Source organism: Apostichopus japonicus, chromosome 10 (assembly GCF_037975245.1).
Source record: "Apostichopus japonicus isolate 1M-3 chromosome 10, ASM3797524v1, whole genome shotgun sequence".
NCBI lineage: Eukaryota > Metazoa > Echinodermata > Holothuroidea > Aspidochirotida > Stichopodidae > Apostichopus > Apostichopus japonicus.
The window spans coordinates 3,831,952-3,849,849 of record NC_092570.1 but is presented as its reverse complement, the minus strand read 5'-3'; the positions used below and the strand labels follow the sequence as shown (position 1 = coordinate 3,849,849).

The 17,898-nt window shown below is 33.9% G+C and overlaps 1 protein-coding gene across 1 annotated transcript in view; it reads right to left on the bottom strand.

The window, feature by feature from the left end:
* LOC139975397 (guanylate cyclase soluble subunit beta-2-like) overlaps nt 1-17,898 on the bottom strand; it is an 88,751-nt gene that overhangs the window by 62,293 nt on the left and 8,560 nt on the right. The window contains exons 2-3 of the mRNA XM_071983364.1: nt 12,538-13,398; nt 11,809-11,882 (exon numbers count right to left, since the gene is read on the bottom strand). Coding sequence (XP_071839465.1) covers nt 11,809-11,882; nt 12,538-12,540 — 77 coding nt within the window. The 5' untranslated portion in view covers nt 12,541-13,398. The remainder of the gene's footprint in view (nt 1-11,808; nt 11,883-12,537; nt 13,399-17,898) is intronic.

Genomic DNA, 17,898 nt, shown 5'->3' with positions numbered 1-17,898 from the left:
CCTCTTACATAGGAAAAGAGCATAATGATAAAACCTCTTCAAAACTTGACCTACTATACCAATTTTAAAGAGAAGGTTACTCATATATAAACCACTTGGTAAAGTGTGGAGCACTTGACATCGAACGGCGAATGAAGTTATTACAAGTGGTGCAGTTCTGTTTTAATTCTTATTACAATTTGGTCTCTTACTTTGGAATTCAAATATGCTACGATCATTATGGAGTTGTTTTTTCGGGACTGCAGGTTGATTTTTCTATTTTTATCACACAAATTAGAGATACAGATAAGGAGTAGATAATAACCACAAAAATCACAGTATCGCCGTCGATATATATATATGTATATATATATATATATATATATATATATATATATATATATATATATATATATATATATATATAATTGGTGGCACGCGAGGATATTCATTGATTGGTCACGAACCAAGTAAACAGATTATAGAATTCCATCTCTTTTAGTTATTATTTTAAAGTTCTTGTTGTTTGTGGTCAAATTAACTCTGCTCTCCAGGAATGTAGTAAATCCTTTTTGCGAATCTCTCTAAATTTGTATCTCAATACTTCGTCCTTTACATTGCTGCAAAAGAATTACTGACACAATGTCCAGAAATCTTAATCGGCTGAAGAGACTAATCCGTTTGCACTTTTATTTAATATTGCCATGGTAACCCCTCATAGATGTTCTAAACCACATAAACTTAGTCACTCAATCGCAGATTACAGTGACGTCATCAGAGGCTTTTTCTTTTCTTTTCTGCGCCAATGTTAATTTAATCACTTTCTCCTTGAACGACTATAATTTTCTTCGAATTATATCCTGTCTTTGGTCGTAAGTGTAAATCACCCCTCTTCCCCCTCCCCCCCTCCACCCGCTCAATCGAAATGAACGACTACTCAAATGTGTGTGACGGTGGAAGATGGTATTGAAGAAAAGTTTTAGAATTTATTTTATAAATATATTTATTAATCGCAATCATTATTGAAAATATCATAAAAAAAAAAATTACCTCAGGTGATAAATTCTTCTATATACTTTCATTAGTCAAGATTATTTGCTCTTTATATGTATAATTTGTAATTCACTAACTACTGTTTTGCCTTTCATAAATAAACATCAGACACTATAGTGTATCTGCTATCCTCAAAATCTTCATTCCTTGGCTGTTTAGAAAAGTCTTTCTGTCTATAATCTAGTAATTTAGTAAAAGGTTATATGTGAAACTTGACGAAAATTGCTTTTGGGTACATTTTCCATAACAACTTTGGAATAAGGGGAAATAATATGTCTATTAGGAGAATATATAGAAATTCAAGAAATGTCGAGGACCAAAAACAACATAAACCTTGGGAGCCTTTGGTCGATATACGGAATGAGAATGTTATCAACTTTTAGTTGAAAATGTGCCTCAAATTGAGAAAATGGAAAAACCATTTGTAGCCGATTAGAGTATAATAACTTTGTCTATAAATCAATATGCAATAATCAAGGAACTAGGCGGCACAGTGATTTCCCTGTCTTCAGCGCCTTAGTGATATCGTTAATTCAAAATCTAATAGAGAACCATATATCTCCTTCCGAAGTTAGGTCTTATGCCAGCAAATAGCCTAACACGACATTCAACGAAGATAATTCGAGTATTGCAAAAATAAGAAATCTTTCCTTTCGTCCTCATTCAATCGAATTTTGAATCAGAGGCCTCTCTCGTAAGATTGATACGGTCTGAGAAGCAATATTGACTAAGCTTTCACGTGGAACGCCGAGAGGTAATAATTTACTACACCCTGTGGTTTTGACGTTATACACAAGTTATTCTCTGGTGGTGCTCAGTAAAATAAGGTCACTTGAAGAAGAACGGTGTGCCGACGAATATGCTGTTCTATACTAAACCACCCATGCTAAAGAACTTTCCAAAGTGCTTTCACTCACTTGGCCTATACGCACTGTTAAATGTTATAACCATATTTATTAAAAATGTAAAAACAAAGGTCTCAAACACAGAAAGCTAAAACGTGGTTTTGAAGTCTGCAGGGAATGGGCTATTGCTTGGTTTTGTAACTATATGTCCATTATTATAATAATATATTTATTAGATCCACTTCAGTCAAGAAATTCGAAAATTTTGTAAAACGCCATTATCTCGACCAGATGTTCCAGACTGGTAAAGGAACCTAAGCACAGTATCCTAACACAATCATGACACCACAGAACACGAGGTAATTCTATATATATATATATATATATATATATATATATATATATATATATATATATATATATATACGTTTTGAATTAACTCAATTATAATTCCATTAAGATTTAACATGCGGTTGCGTACTCTCGATTATTCAATAAGAACAGGAACAAGGGAAAACAGGTATTTTATACTTAAGAAAGTCTCACTTTTATTCGATGTCAGATGAACCAATGTACCAGGGAAGGTCGTTTCCTTTCTAAACCTTTGTTTTGTTCGATGTAATTGAAATGACGAAAAAACGAAATTAATCTAATATACAACTAGGTCAATGTTTCTATCTTTATCTCTTTTTGTATCTATATATTCCTTTTTATCTTTATCTGTATATCATTTTTTATCTATATCTATATATATATAAAGATATAAATATATATCAAATTAGCTCTTCTTCAGTAATTTTCGCACAAAAGAACTGTCACAACACCTTGTAAACAGACTGTTTTTCGGGGTTCTTTTGAAAATGTTCCAAAATGGTACCATTGGTTACTGAATTCCGCCATGGTCAGCAGATATTTCCCTTATTTCAAAGCACCGAACGGCGTCTGAAATAAATTTTTGCAGAAACACCTAACATTTCATTAGAAAGACACAGAAAACTAAAAAACATTTCAGTTCGGGAATCTTTTCAGAATGAAACACTATCAGAGGCAAATAGAACATACAGGATCATCGCCCAGTACCCAAAATTGCAACGGACGTGCTTACTTGTCGATTCTACTGAGGCCTTTTCAGAGCAACCAAACTAAACGCACGTTCCGAATCGAAAACGAACTTCCTCACTAAAAATGTTATTTATCTCATCTACTGTAATAATTGCAACTTACAAGTAAATGTTTGGGAAGTCGAAATAACACGCTAAGAATGAGAATGACTCAACATAGATCGGTGATCAAAACAAGAAAGATCAACCAACCTGTTGCAAATCACTTCAATCTCCCAAATCATTCGATTGAGAATCCACGTGTTATTGCCACTGACCAAAACGATTCTTGGACAGAAATACCTAGAAAAGGAAAGGAAAATTTCTGGGAAACATAACCTAAGGACCACAGCACCAAGTTACGACGGAGTTCCCCACCATGCCGACACTCTTTTCTATGGAAAGTTTCAATTCCTGCTACTCCTGTCACTTTCGGTGATCATGCGGGGATCAGCATATATATATATATATATATATATATATATATATATGTATATATATATATATATATATATATATATATATATATATATATATATATATATATATATATATATATATATATATAGATATATATATATATATATATATATATATATATATATATACATATACATACATATATATATATATATACATACACATATATAAATATATACATACACACACACACACACACACATATATATATATATATATATATATATATATATATATATATATACATAACCCTTTTGTATTTGTTCTCAAGAGATAGCGTTGCGAAGTTACTTTTCAGGAAAACCATGTTTTAATTTTGTCTCCCTCGTGAATTCAGACTATAGCCTGCCCACATCTGTTTTTGTGTCTACTGTTATAGAGAAAGTGACTGTAACTTCGCTTATCCCGACGCTTATGATTAATAGCATGTTAACGTATCACCCCTTAAATCCATTAAGAGCAACCGATATACAAACTTGGCAAACGATAATAAACCCACAGGGATTGGCTATAATATGCATCACTGAATATATAGCTTTCAAATATAATTAGATGTTACCGCCGTGAGATGTAACACTCCAAACATAACCACTAGACAGTGACCATATAGAATTTGTAATAACTTACAAAGCTATATGAGATTAAATCCAGGCATTGTTATAATGAATGCTCCGATATTTCAGTGCTGTTATATTTGTAAAGAATAGACCGTAAAATGTAATCTAATTACAGGAGTAACAAAAAATATTGAGACCATATAAAGTCGTCTCCGTTTTGCTACTTCTTCTTTGCAATATTTTGGTTTTCTTCCATTCAAGATCAAGAAGAACATTATTCGACAAATGGACAAATTTGCTTACGATCATCAACACCGTTATATGTTTCCATTATGTAACATAATGTCTACATATATTGATATATGTCGATATATAGAAATACGTTGAAAGTTCTTGGCAATATCGGGGTTTTATTGGGGGTGGTGGGGGAGTTATCTCACTTGTTTCAATTCCATTCGATTTTCAATCTATTTCAATCATTTTTGGCAACAGATCGAAACATGACATATGATCAATACCAATACACGTGATGCTGTTATATAAGGCTAAGCAACATAAAAAAGGCAAACTTTGTAGCAATGATTGAGGAAACCTCGAGGGAAAATTGGTCCGAGATCCTCGGAATTACCCAAAATAAAATGAAAGATAATAGACAATTAATTTGATTGTTTATGAATACCTTACTCTTCTTTCATTTTATCCATTTTTTTTTTATCCATTTTATACAAATACTGAATACAAAAAGAAAGAGAAAACGAGACAGTGTCTACAGTTTGTTGGTTTATCATTTTAATCGCATTTAATACAGTGACTGTTACGATACGATTTGCCGTCAGAATACTCAAAGAATAATTTTATAATGTCTACTTATCTTAACACATTTTGAAGATTCTTTTATATGCAGAGCGCATAATTGAGACGGCTTCAGTCATTCAACCACACCCCTCCCCCACCTCCTCCAATCTCCTAATTCAGTTAAGTGTAGGTGGAAACAGACTTGATCCAACAGGGTGGCCTACTGTAGTCTTGACCAAGTCGTTTGTAAGACTCTTTTTTCTCGCGTTCAAACTGTACATGCCTCAGACTCCCTTTCAACCTACCACGAATGTGCTTGCCCACTGTATTTTACATGCCCGAGGATCTTCTCTGATACAAAAGATATCAATAGTGTTGCTGCTGGCGCTCTCTGGGCAGTACAGCAAATAGATACAGGATAATAGCTTTGTGAAAAAGAAAGGTACACTATAGGCTGTTCATACTAGGGTCTTAACAAGACTAGGCCTATTGTTGATATTGAGTCATAATTAGTCAATATTCTGGATCTGTTCTTTTCGAGTTGATTCGGACATTTTCGGTCGATTGGGACATGTCACATTTGTATAGTTTCCAATTAAATCACAAATTTGTAGCAGATATATTCATTATAAATAGTGTTACAAATGAAAAACAAAAACTTTACATGGCGTACTGAATCAACGTGCTTAATATTTTAATACTTGAAATGTACAGAATAAGTCAATTTAGTGTTTTATCAACGGAATATAACAAGTTTTGATAAAATAATTACTTTTTACCTATAAGGACTTTCTAGTACGTAGATATAATCTACCAAGGACAAGGAATCTAGTTACCGACTTCCTTGTACAAATTATATAAAAAAAAAAAGATTCTCAATCAATTTCACAGCTTACAGTATGGTGTTTACGTATGACGTTTTTGGCATTTACATAAGCCAAGAACAATTTCATAAATTACAACAGAAAATGGCCTTTCTTCCCCAAAATGAACAGACGGCTACTATAATCAACATCGCTCGTATAGTTTGCTTGAATAAAGTCTATCTTCTAAAATTGAAAGATAGTCAGACGTGTAGAACATCTAATAAGTCCAAATACGTTAGCAATCTTACGATCATATTGAGTTTGTATACGTCTTTGTTTCATGACATAGACTCTGCCTGACTTGTGTATAGTGGTTTCCTTTAATGGCTTGTATCTTTGTCAATAAACAGTAATCGAGGCTACAATGTTTCATATTAGTTGGTTGAAGAAAAGAAAGTGCCATGTCATATTGAAAAGCAAATATATGTATGCTTTTAAACGTAAGATTTTTAAATCAATAAAGAATCTATACGTAAAGCCTTTATTCCTTGGAACAGATCGGACGAGAGCGAAGAATAATAATGAAAAATATTGGAAAAAAAGCACGTTTTGATTTCTATTGAGGATTTGGTCTACTTTGGAGAGAAAAAGATTGGATTTTAAGGGAATCATTTACGACTAATTCTCGAATGAAAAGGTCAAGATTATTTCTGAAATATAGCGTAATCGTGATGATATTAGCGAGATACAATTTTAGGATAAATTTTCAAAAGTAAAACACGGTGTTTTTATCACGCTCGGTATGTTTGGTGATAAATATTAACGAATTAATGAACAGTTTATTAATTTACCATATACGCCCAGTAATGATACAATGTAAGTGTATACATTCAATCTACACGATTGGTTTTAGAGTAATGAGGTAAAAAAGGGCCTCCAATCGTTCGTTTAATCTATAAAATCTCATTTCTCCTGACAATAAGGAAGGATCATGTTTCCACACGAGTCTATTTGCTGCTATGTGAATACAGGGGCATATAGGTTTCATGTTTGTAAATAATCTGAGACTTGGTGAAGTTAATTGTTTTCTTTTCCTCTCACCCTCTCCATCTCCGTCTCTCTCTTCCTCTCTATCTCTCTTATGTTTTTTTTTTTTGCTTTCTCTTTTTCTTTGATTATCTCTGTATTATATTGAAAAAAATGTCATCCCAGGAGACTGATGATTTTAACCGGCATATAGGTATACAAAGTTTGAGAAATAATTCTTTACGAGAACATATTAAATAGTAAGTGAGCCAAAAGTTGACATTAATAGTCCTTCCCTGTTTGTAATTTAGGAGCAGAATGAATGTATATTTGATGATGTAGAGTCTTCTTTGGCTGTGCAGCTTGGGCAAGGAGGTATTCCAAATGCTGATATTTTCTGCATCTTTAAGTCAAACTTCATTCTCGTAGCATTTCGTATGGCGAAGATTTTTATTTTTTATTTTTATTTTTTATAAATTTGGTGGGATTTTGATGGAAGCAACAGTGGATTGAATGATGTTTTCACTGCAATTGAACTGAATTTGTTGTTTTTATTTATTGTTTGCTACTATTTAAGTCACTTATTCACAGAGGAAACTTACATTCCCACCAAAACAAAATGGTTGAAATATATGTAAATACAGGGAACCTTGACAGCTAAGGAAACATTGCAAGTGTATCACATTTCAAGGATAATTATCAAGAAGATTATTATAGATAAGTTCAGGGTTTAAAGGACATTCGTCGATCGATTAGTGACATTACAGACCATCTACATGTGATCCACTACAGGGAAGAATCGAGGGATTAGCCAGTCTAAATATAGGTTACAATAAAATCCCCGTATCTTACGTAAGGAGCAAGCCATTGAGATGGACTTTTAAAGTAATACTGTGGTATATTTTTCTTTCTTTTTCATCCAATTTTAAGAGTCACATTATTTGTCAACGGAATATACCTTTAAACAGTTCCATCGTGTGGCTTTGATACATTTCTCTTCACTTTAGCTTTGGACCTATTTTCTTATTTTTTAGAAACATTCCGACTCGAACAGAACGACATTTGAAATAAATAAACGCAATTGGAAGTGCATGACCACCGCAACGTATACCTACTTTTACTGTAACATGCAGTGTGTAAACCCTCCTGGTTTAACTGGTTAGCTCGTCCTTGTAACTTGATAGAATGAAATTTAGAGAAAAGGTCATTCACTGATTTATCCTTCATGCAGACGACATGTATAATTAATTAAATTCCTTGCTATTCACGTTAACAACGTCGATGACGAACTCGTGTGAAAAACGGGCGCCCGCTTTAAAAAAAAATGGAGGCTTCCGAAAAGAACCCCCGAATAGAGGGGGCTCCCGAAACGGCTCCCGAGTTGGCCCCGATAAACGGGGGCTCCGGAAATGACGCTCCGAGTTCGCCCTGTTTGGACTTCCGAGGGGGAAGAGGGGTTGAAGTAGCACGACAAATACTACTTTTATACACACACACACACACACACACATATATATATATATATATATATATGTATATATATACATATGTATGTTCATATACATATATATGTTCTTCAGTTTATGAGACAAATATATGACTCCAACTGTTAAATAAACTTAACTCGAAACTTCTTATTCTTTCCAATGAAATACGGAAGTCAATCTTTTCACCAGAAAGCAGCTTAGTTCTGTGATTTCATATTTTGAGACTTTCTCGATTTTTTTTCATTCAGTCTTTGTCAAGCTGACCGAAGAGCTCTCTGATCTCAGTTTATTATAGTTCTGGTGTAAAGGATATGAAAGTATAAATAGTACTCTCAGAATTATAAGATTTCGTTCCGTGACAAGATATCAAAGTTGAAATTTCATTCCTTGGATTCTCATTTTGCCAATTGATTGTGTAATATGATTGTTGAATTATGCCACCATAAGATGACTTTATTTTTTGTCTATTTTTGTGATGTTCTGAAATGTGATGTTGTGTTGTGATGTTGTGTTGTGATGTCCTATTGTTGTGATGTAACATGATACATCCTTCGTATCTCCAAAAAAATTGTGTTACTTATCCGCTTGGATAGTTGTTATTCGTTAACAGCTCTCTCATATACTTAAGTAAGTTATGATTGGTGGGCCATCTAGGCTGGCCATGTTCACAATGAAACGAATACTTGGAGTTTTCATTTTGAACTCTAGACTACAGAACCCTTTTTTTTTTGTCTTACTCTATATGAAGGAATGTTTTCTCTGTATTAACAGCTATTCATTAATCCACTTGGAGAGTTGCTCTTCGCGAATATATCTCTCTCTCTCTCTCTCTTTCTAGTTTACTTAGCTGCTCAATTGATGAAGGATTGGTTCATGCATACAACTGTCAAATTAGCACATTGGAATGTCATGTGAACTCTACATTTCAGAATTGAAAACTTTCTATCACTATACAAAGAATCCCCCCCCCCCCCCCTCTTTATTAACTTTGGTCGTCGCGTGATGTTACTCATTTCAGAGTTGACAGATGAAATCATAAAATTATCAAAATTAACAGATAAACGTGTTTATGCAGGAAAACGTCAATCAAATGAGTGTACCATTTCAATCTTTTACACAAGACAATGCCTTCCAATATTATCACTCGCATGATTTTCTTCATCATACCTCCGAGGTTTGGTATATTGCAATGTTCTTTGCTCGGAATTAGCACATGGTAGCTAGTGTGCAAACTGCTGATCGTTGAGGAGTGGTGTGCGTCAATTAATTGGCTTTCTGGTTTTGGTATAATAAGCTAATTCACTTAATCACGGATTCCCTGCAGTGCTTACGAATTAGACCTTAGACTAAAATGGGAATTCGGTGTTTTATTATTGTTCATTAAAGACGTTAAAGGTATGCTGTATTGGCCCCAAATATGCTAGATATTCAATTATGGTCACATATGGTCAAATTTCTTAAACTGTTTTTATTACAACCTTCGAGGAAATTTCCCTCACTGGAATATTCAGTCATCTTGTGTGTTTCTTAAAAATTGTCTGAGAACAATATTTGGAGAGTAAAGACCTCCAGAAAAGTACTTTTAAAAAAACTTTTAGCAATGATAGTGTGCTATAACTCGGGGCCTATACTGACTACTCCTTTAAGATATACACCCATACAAACACAGCCACACATATCCCGTATTGTTAAAGCCATTCCGAAACGCTGCTTATACGGTACTGATAAAAGTCATAAAAGAAAGACCACATAGGAAAGGCTTTTCCCAATCGTGAGATGGTCTTTTCCGCCGAAAACGTTTCATACCAGCTCGGTGTGAAGCTTCATGAATGTAACACTTCTGTAGGCCAACTAATTAAATTAATAAGGCTGGTGGTCCTTCTTCGTTGAGAATGCATTTCAAAGTTTGTATAGTAACACAGACGTTTGGGCTATGGAATATGATGCATTATACCTGACATTAACCTAAAGCAACTATTTGGATTACATTTGGATAAATTTGGCGATATTACACGATACTGAAAGTAACAATGCAATTGATATAATAACAAGTTATAAGGTTCATTTGAAATGATGATGAAGAAGTCGAAAATTTCTTGATGTTTTTGCTTGTTTTCTCTTGCGATTAATACTGAGCGATAGTCTGTATTCACCATGGTTAAATATGTGTTGTTACCGCATAACTTCGTAATGTCATTTAATTATTATCCAACACAGGCAGGAGAAGGTTATATTCCCCTTCCGGCCAATTGGAACGAAGGTTGTACAACCATGACTTCACAAATTTGCCAACCATAAAATTGCCTATCGTTAACTCCTGAGCATACAATGTTCAGATGGAGGACGATTTGTGTGCACTTGATTTGTATTGTGAATGGGGGACTTAAACAATAGAAATTCCAAGACCTCAGACGTCATTTGACAACAATCACCACGTCCTCGGAATAATTCTATTGTTGTAAGGGGGTATAGTTAAGGTAATACGGTACATGGAATTGAACAAATGGAATAAATCAAAACAATGGGGTCCTCAGTCTGGAGGTAAAACACACCTGCATGAGTGTACGCCGATGAGCTTCAGATTGGTCAATGTATTTGTAATTTATGATACTAAAAGATCGTGGGTTCAAATTTGCTAAAAGTTTACATAAGTGTTTACCTGAGGCTTGTAACTCCACATGGGAGATATTGAGTAGGGTGGAATTAGAGTAGACGTTAAAGGTTGTATGAAGGTTTGATCATATAAAATCATTGTTAATTTTCTAGACTGTGAATCTGGGGCACATTAAATGATAATTAGGGAGGTGGTATTGTTAATCACGTTGGTTTCTGTTTAAATAACTTACGTTAGATGTGAACAGCTACACAGCACATGTTGCTTTAACATTTAATTGAAACATTGCAAAGTTAAGCATTTCACCAGTAAGTTCCTTAGATATGATAGCTGAAATGATGCCCTTTAGAATTTGAATGTCTTCTTTGTCCTATGGTCCAATCTTTGACAACATTTGAGAGACAAAATGACCACCACCACTTTAAGTGGTAGATATATTTCTTAGTATTGGTTGGAGGTTGGAGGAATATAAAAATAATAATCAGCTTAATCAGTTATTTTTATGACGCTTAAAGCAACCACAAATTTGGGGTAAACCCGCAAGGGCTATTGGATTACAACTTACACGTCGGGTGGCTTCCAATTCAACATTTTAAATCACATTTGGAATCTTTTCACTTCAGAAAGTCATTTCAGATGGGAAACCGTAGATTGCTCTTGCATGAAACACCCACCTTACTATAACCCGACCGAGTATCGCCTTGGGTCTATATAATATGCCTGTAAGGTCAACTATTGTAATTTTCTCACTCTTTTAATTATAAGTCTTCGACATAAAAAAAAACATTCGTAGAGAACCGATCTTTAAATTAATTTCTCGTTAATAAACCATTTTTTTCATAGGATAAATGATAATTGCTCATCTCCCGTGGGAAATAGACCACCCCCCCCCTCTAAAATGTTAGAGAGCACATTGTCCACTGGTAATCGAGAGATGCGCCACGTTTACTATGTCACATTGGATGCATGCCTTAATATGATCGTCAATGAAATTATGCACAAAAAGGTGACCTAACTAGCATAGCCTATGTCACTTTCTTTCCTAACAGTAGTTTGTCCTACTTACCGTATTTTCTCCCACATTTCCTCACCGAATTTCTCTACTACGAGAGCTTTCACACAGAGGTTGATAAAACCGTACTGCAAAAAACCCAAAAACAATGAAGAGTTAAGAATTTGACATTTCGTTCAACCTAATTCACGTAAACTTCTGCAATTAGTGTATTTTACTATGACATCGCAATTGAATTTGTGGCCTGAGATAACAGTAACTGTCACATGCTGACAAAAGTTAGTTCCAGGCGTATATTCCCCAGGGACCATTACTTATTCAAGTATAGCAAATACTAGTCGACCCCTGAAGCAGTGGTAAAAAAAGAAAATATATAAATTGGATTTAAATGTCAGAATTTGACCAGAGACGAATTTCTCGATTGTTTAAAATTAAAGGCTTTTTGTATAGTATTTCCATTTCATTATGCGCATTATAAATCAAATTGATGGGAAAATGTTCTTTACCTGAAGCTGTGTCAAAGTTTCATATTTCCCAAAGAGAAATAGTTGGAATGAAAAGTCTCTAAAAATATTAAAATTTATTGTACCTTCCAAAGTAAAGAAATTCTTCACTTTACTGTAAGATATTAAAAATATAACAATTATGCATTTTTTCATATTATGATTATAGATACAGTGCTTCCTTCCTAAGGGTTCACTGTGTTAATATATTGATTAATAATTTACGTTCAATAATTAATTTAATAATTAATACTCTAACTGTAAGGTAGATAGTACTCACCATTTCCACTCACTCGTCGCAGAAAATCCAAAAAGGGAACTCCAAAAGTGTATAATAAACAGTTGAGAATAAGAACAAGAAAATTATTTCTCTACATTTTGTTCAATGAAATAGTATCACAGTTTGGAAATGTCACATTCCTTCGCTTCATCCTCTGCAATAGGAAATAAATTTTACGATGGCGCATTCTGCATAGAGAAAAGTTATATTTTTCATTTCCTGAAGAACCAAAAATTCCGTTTCCAATTCTTGTCATATAATCCTAGATCTGCAAAACCGTTCTCGCAAAACCTGTATAGTTGGAATCCGAAAAGATGATTCTCGCCTTTTCATGAAAGCCGAAATACTAATGATACTTGTTAATACATGCCATTGAGGACGCTCAGGTTATAATTTAAGCGAACTAGCCAACACCAAGATGGCAAACGTGGGCACAATCGATCGAGCAAAAAATGCTTGCCAGTCATGCATCCAAACATTTACCTGCCCTTAGGAAAACACCAGTTAGTAAAATGCACAGGCGACACATCCATTCAAAGACATCTCTTGCACCCGTCGCGATGATTTCGCAAAACAGTACTAATAATAATGATAATACGCCACGCTTCCACTGAGCAGACCAATATTCCCAATGCCAATGACGAATCTACGGTTGAAACCTTCGTTAGCTTCAACAACCATTCACGGAGAAATTACAATTCGCATGCCTTGTTATTAATTGGCTAGAACTGCCGACATCAAACTTTTAAAAGACGAGTCCATTGTATCTCACGTTTAGGTGTCTGAGAAGGAAAATGGCCAACAGAGGTTTGTATCGTTCGACGAGAGGAAATTGTATCCAAGGTTTCATCACCTGAAGAACTGTATCATAAATAGAAAAACACAACGGGATGCTTTTTTTTTCAACAATAAGTCTAAAATGTAGGTGGAAATATGGAGTAAATGAGACTTAATGAATTCATGACGCGTTATATCTCCCAAGGTATTAATTAAATGATAGAAACATTATATTACATCGATTGAATACGGTACAATCAATTTTAATATATAATACATTTAAACCAAAGTTCTATATAATAAATAAGCAGAGAATTATTAGTATTAATCGTAAAGTGGCTGTAAGTGTGTGAATTGGTATAATGCGGTCGTGGTTAATTGAACGCGGAATGATTCAATATTTCGTAAATGCAATCAGTGCAAACCTTCAAAGGATATTTTTTTTTCATTTTCTCTTTTCTTTTCCGGTACGAAGACATAACCTCGGCATAATTAAACCGAATTGAAAATTAAGTTCAATTATATTTAATTTAAGTGGCAAAGGTTTTAGAACCCCCGCCAAAAAGGGCCAAAATGGGAAAGTCCACATCCATATTTGGCAAGATTTTTTTGGGGGGGTGGGGAGGGGGTCTCGTTCAAATGTCGAATATAGCTATAAGTTATGGAAATATTGGTTATATTATTTTCAATAGTTACGGTACAAATGTTGCTTATGTTGCTTTTGACATTTAAAATATTTCAAGTACATGCCAATCTATACCGTACTGATTGGTTACCTTTCTTTAATACATATCTTAACCTTCATGACCTCATAAAAAAGGTCACAATACCTTATGGGTAAATGTACTTTTTAAAACTTACTAAGTTTTCTATACGGTATACGCAAAGGAAGATTGCTTAATACTGGTGACCTCTGAGGCAATTTAATATTATAATATCAAAAGCAATTTGTGACGATGTCGTTTTCTGGAAAATATGTATTTGGTAATAAATTTCTAATTAGAGATGATTTTGCAGTCGGCAACATTTGCAAGTCAAGATATGTTTCTGCCTGTATTGCATGTGTATGGTTTGTGATCAATCTTAATTTGGTTTCCGACGGCTCTCGTTCACATGAGTTAAATTGTAATTATAGCGGAGTTACTCGTGTTATCAATTGATCAATAATTCGTTAGCCAGTTTAACTGTCATATATAACAAATCGATACGATCGATAAGTAGGTCTATATTCTGTAAAATGAACGCTTTTTCTCTGATTTTCAGTGATCTTGAAATTTCAAGGTGAAAGAATTTACTTGTCAACCACCCTATATATACTTAGATAAAATGTCAGTTATTGAAATAATGAGAACGACATAGGCCTAACGCTATTTTATCATTTTAAGTTCTCGGTAGTAAGAGGTTGCAGAGGACTCCGGTAATATAGTAATTTAATTACTCAATTTCGATGTTAAAGGTTGTGCATGTGTAATTTATATTACGTTTACAGCGGCGTCAAAGAATGTATCTACAAAATAAACATTTTTTGCATTCATTTCGTCAAAATTTGTTATGCCTGTAGCTATACATGCTTTTGGGCCATGCATTACTTGCTGAATCACATTGAGTTATTAATACTCGATATTTTTGTCTTTTTGATATCCACATTACTTATTTGCATCATCGCATCGTATGAAAGTGACAACTGTGGGAATTCATTGACCATGCAGGTTTATGTAAAATAATTCCATTTGCTTACCTATATTATATATTACCGGTATCTATTCATTTTGTGTAAACCAAGGGTTTCTAAACGAAATAAAAAAATCAGCGAACCTTTAAATTATCTGAAAGTATTATGCAGCCAAGTAAATAGATAAATTTTGATCCCAATCCAGTTTAGCGCATTAAGGCATATTTGTTAGCTTGACAAAATGTTGCAACAAGAATGGATTGTGAGAACATATAGTAGAATGAAAGTGGTATACCCACATCTTAAAAGCCTCCCTGTTAAAGGGAAGCTGCCACGACCGCTTAACGCGCCAAAACATGTTTAAAAAAATGAGAGATACAAAGTCACCACAAAATTAAGTGTAGTACAATATGTGACGATGTGTTTGGAATATACGATTAGTATGCACTATATATACATTACTACATATAGGCCTACATAACATAAGTCGTATTATAAACCAGTGTCCCGTTAACCTCACCGGAGTTCTAGACCTCTCTCTTTAAGGCTGATATATTACACCGTGGAGCTTACAGAACTATTTGAACAGTCCAGCTATACATGGTACGAAGTCATTTCATACGACGGAGGGAAAAAATTGCCTTTGGGAATTTTCAAATGAAATGAGCTCTTCCTCCCCCAAAATCGATCGAGGAAGGGTTTTCCTTAGGGTATTAATTAGTTCCAAGAACAGGTGCATATAACATCAAATTCTCCTAGGCCCCCAACATGAGCTTTGCCCCTACAGACGTTAATTTGAACTTACACGTGAATGCTTTGGAATAAAAATATAGTGATAAAATTATCAATAGGTGGCTGGTTTTAACCTCAAGGATATTGAATATAGGCGCTGATCATGCGATGGGGGGGGGGGGGGCGGTTATCTCTCTTTCTCTCTCTCTTGTAACCTCACACAGAAATTAGTATAGTTGTAAGCACTACCTTGCGTTTAGACGTAATTTATAATCTAAACATGACCCAGAATACACCATTTAATGTCCAAGGCCACACCAACCAACTGGCCACACCCCACAAATATAACCATTAATAATTCAACAGAAACTGAAAAGGCATTTGTCTCTGTCAAACTCAGTCTAAGGAATTTTAGTATATTTCATACGCCAATATATTAAATGCCAAACAAATTAAGGCCGACGACATGTACTCAGGTTTACATATATCTTATACAAGACTAAAGCCATTCCAATACAAATAGGACCGATTATTGAGAATTGTCAATACAAATAAGCCTTACCAAAGCCGTTTCGATGCAAACTAGACCAGACTAAAGCAATTCTGATTCCATTTCAACTGGTCCGACTAAATATATTGCAATATTAATAGGCCCGACAAAAGCCACTTCCATACAAATAGTTTCGACTAAAGCCATTTAAATAAGGCCCGACCGAAGCTATTTTAATACAAAAAATAGGCCCCAATAGATGCATTGCAATATGAATATGCCCGATTAGAACCACTTCAATTCAAATAGGCTCGACTATAGGCATTCCATAATTAAAATTGGTGTACTGTCGAAAGGTAACATTGAATTAAAACTGTGTACTATATCAAACAGTGTTACAACAGTGAGAGTGTGATTCACTTTGTACAGTTTTACTATGTATAGCTATGTATTGTATTAATCTACATAACTTACACGATATAAAGTGAATATGTAGGTAGATGTTACTTAATTCCACTGGCAAAATCTAAAACTTGGCAGTTTGGCCTTATCTACTTTAAAAGGATTTCTTAAATTGGTTTTTCACTCAAAACATGATAAAAGTCACCAAAGGCGCCATATCTGTCGTCTGAATTTACACATCATGTTAACACTACTGAAGGCTAAAGCACATCCAAAGACAAACCGTACTTCGGTTTCCTATTAAAGAAATTAACAAAAGACAACACGTTTCCTGCGGTGCAAAGTGAGTAGATTTTCATCCTCAGTCAAAATTCCCCACAAAGGTTCATACCTTTATCAACTGTCAATCAGATAACGGAACGGTCAATTACGAACGATCAGAAACCACATTGTTTACGGTCTTAAAAGTAATGTCAATAAAGATCGAAATGTTACAAGTTTACATTAAAATGAAGATGAAAGTCAAAAAGCGTTTCATCCGATCCCATCTTCTAAATGTCAATTCAAACTTTATGAATCTTATTATGAAATACGTGAAATTAATTCAACAACTGTTGACGAAATATATGTTTAGGTTACTAGAAGACATCCCGTTAATTATATTAGTCGAAATGTCATCTAAGACAAATTACTCGAGAGATAACTCTATGCCTGAATACTTAATTTTCTATATTGCAATCCACCAAAATAGCACTGAGAATGTTGATATAAACCTTATATACTTTACCCTATATAACTAAAAGACATTATACATACATATATACATACCTATATATACACATATATATATATATTTATATACATATATATATATACATATATATCTTTATATATATATATTTATATATATATATATATATATATATATACAAATATATGTATATATGTATGTATGTATGTATGTATGTATGTATGTATGTATGTATATATGTATGTATAACGTCTTTAAGTTATATAGGGAAAGTATATAAGGTTTATATCATATACATATATATTGGGCACCATATATAGTTTAGTCAATGAACTTCTAAATGGAAACGAGCAAAGACATTTATGGCTAGACCGAGATTCGAACCTGTGACCTTTGGGTTAAACCCAGAGGTCAAATCCAGAGGTCTCTGGTTCGAGTACCGTTCTTTCCATTCATTTCTTCTCTCTTTTCCATTTTCTAAAATTTCCTAGTCAATTTTCCATTATTCATTTAGTTAATGGACTTCTTATTTAGGAA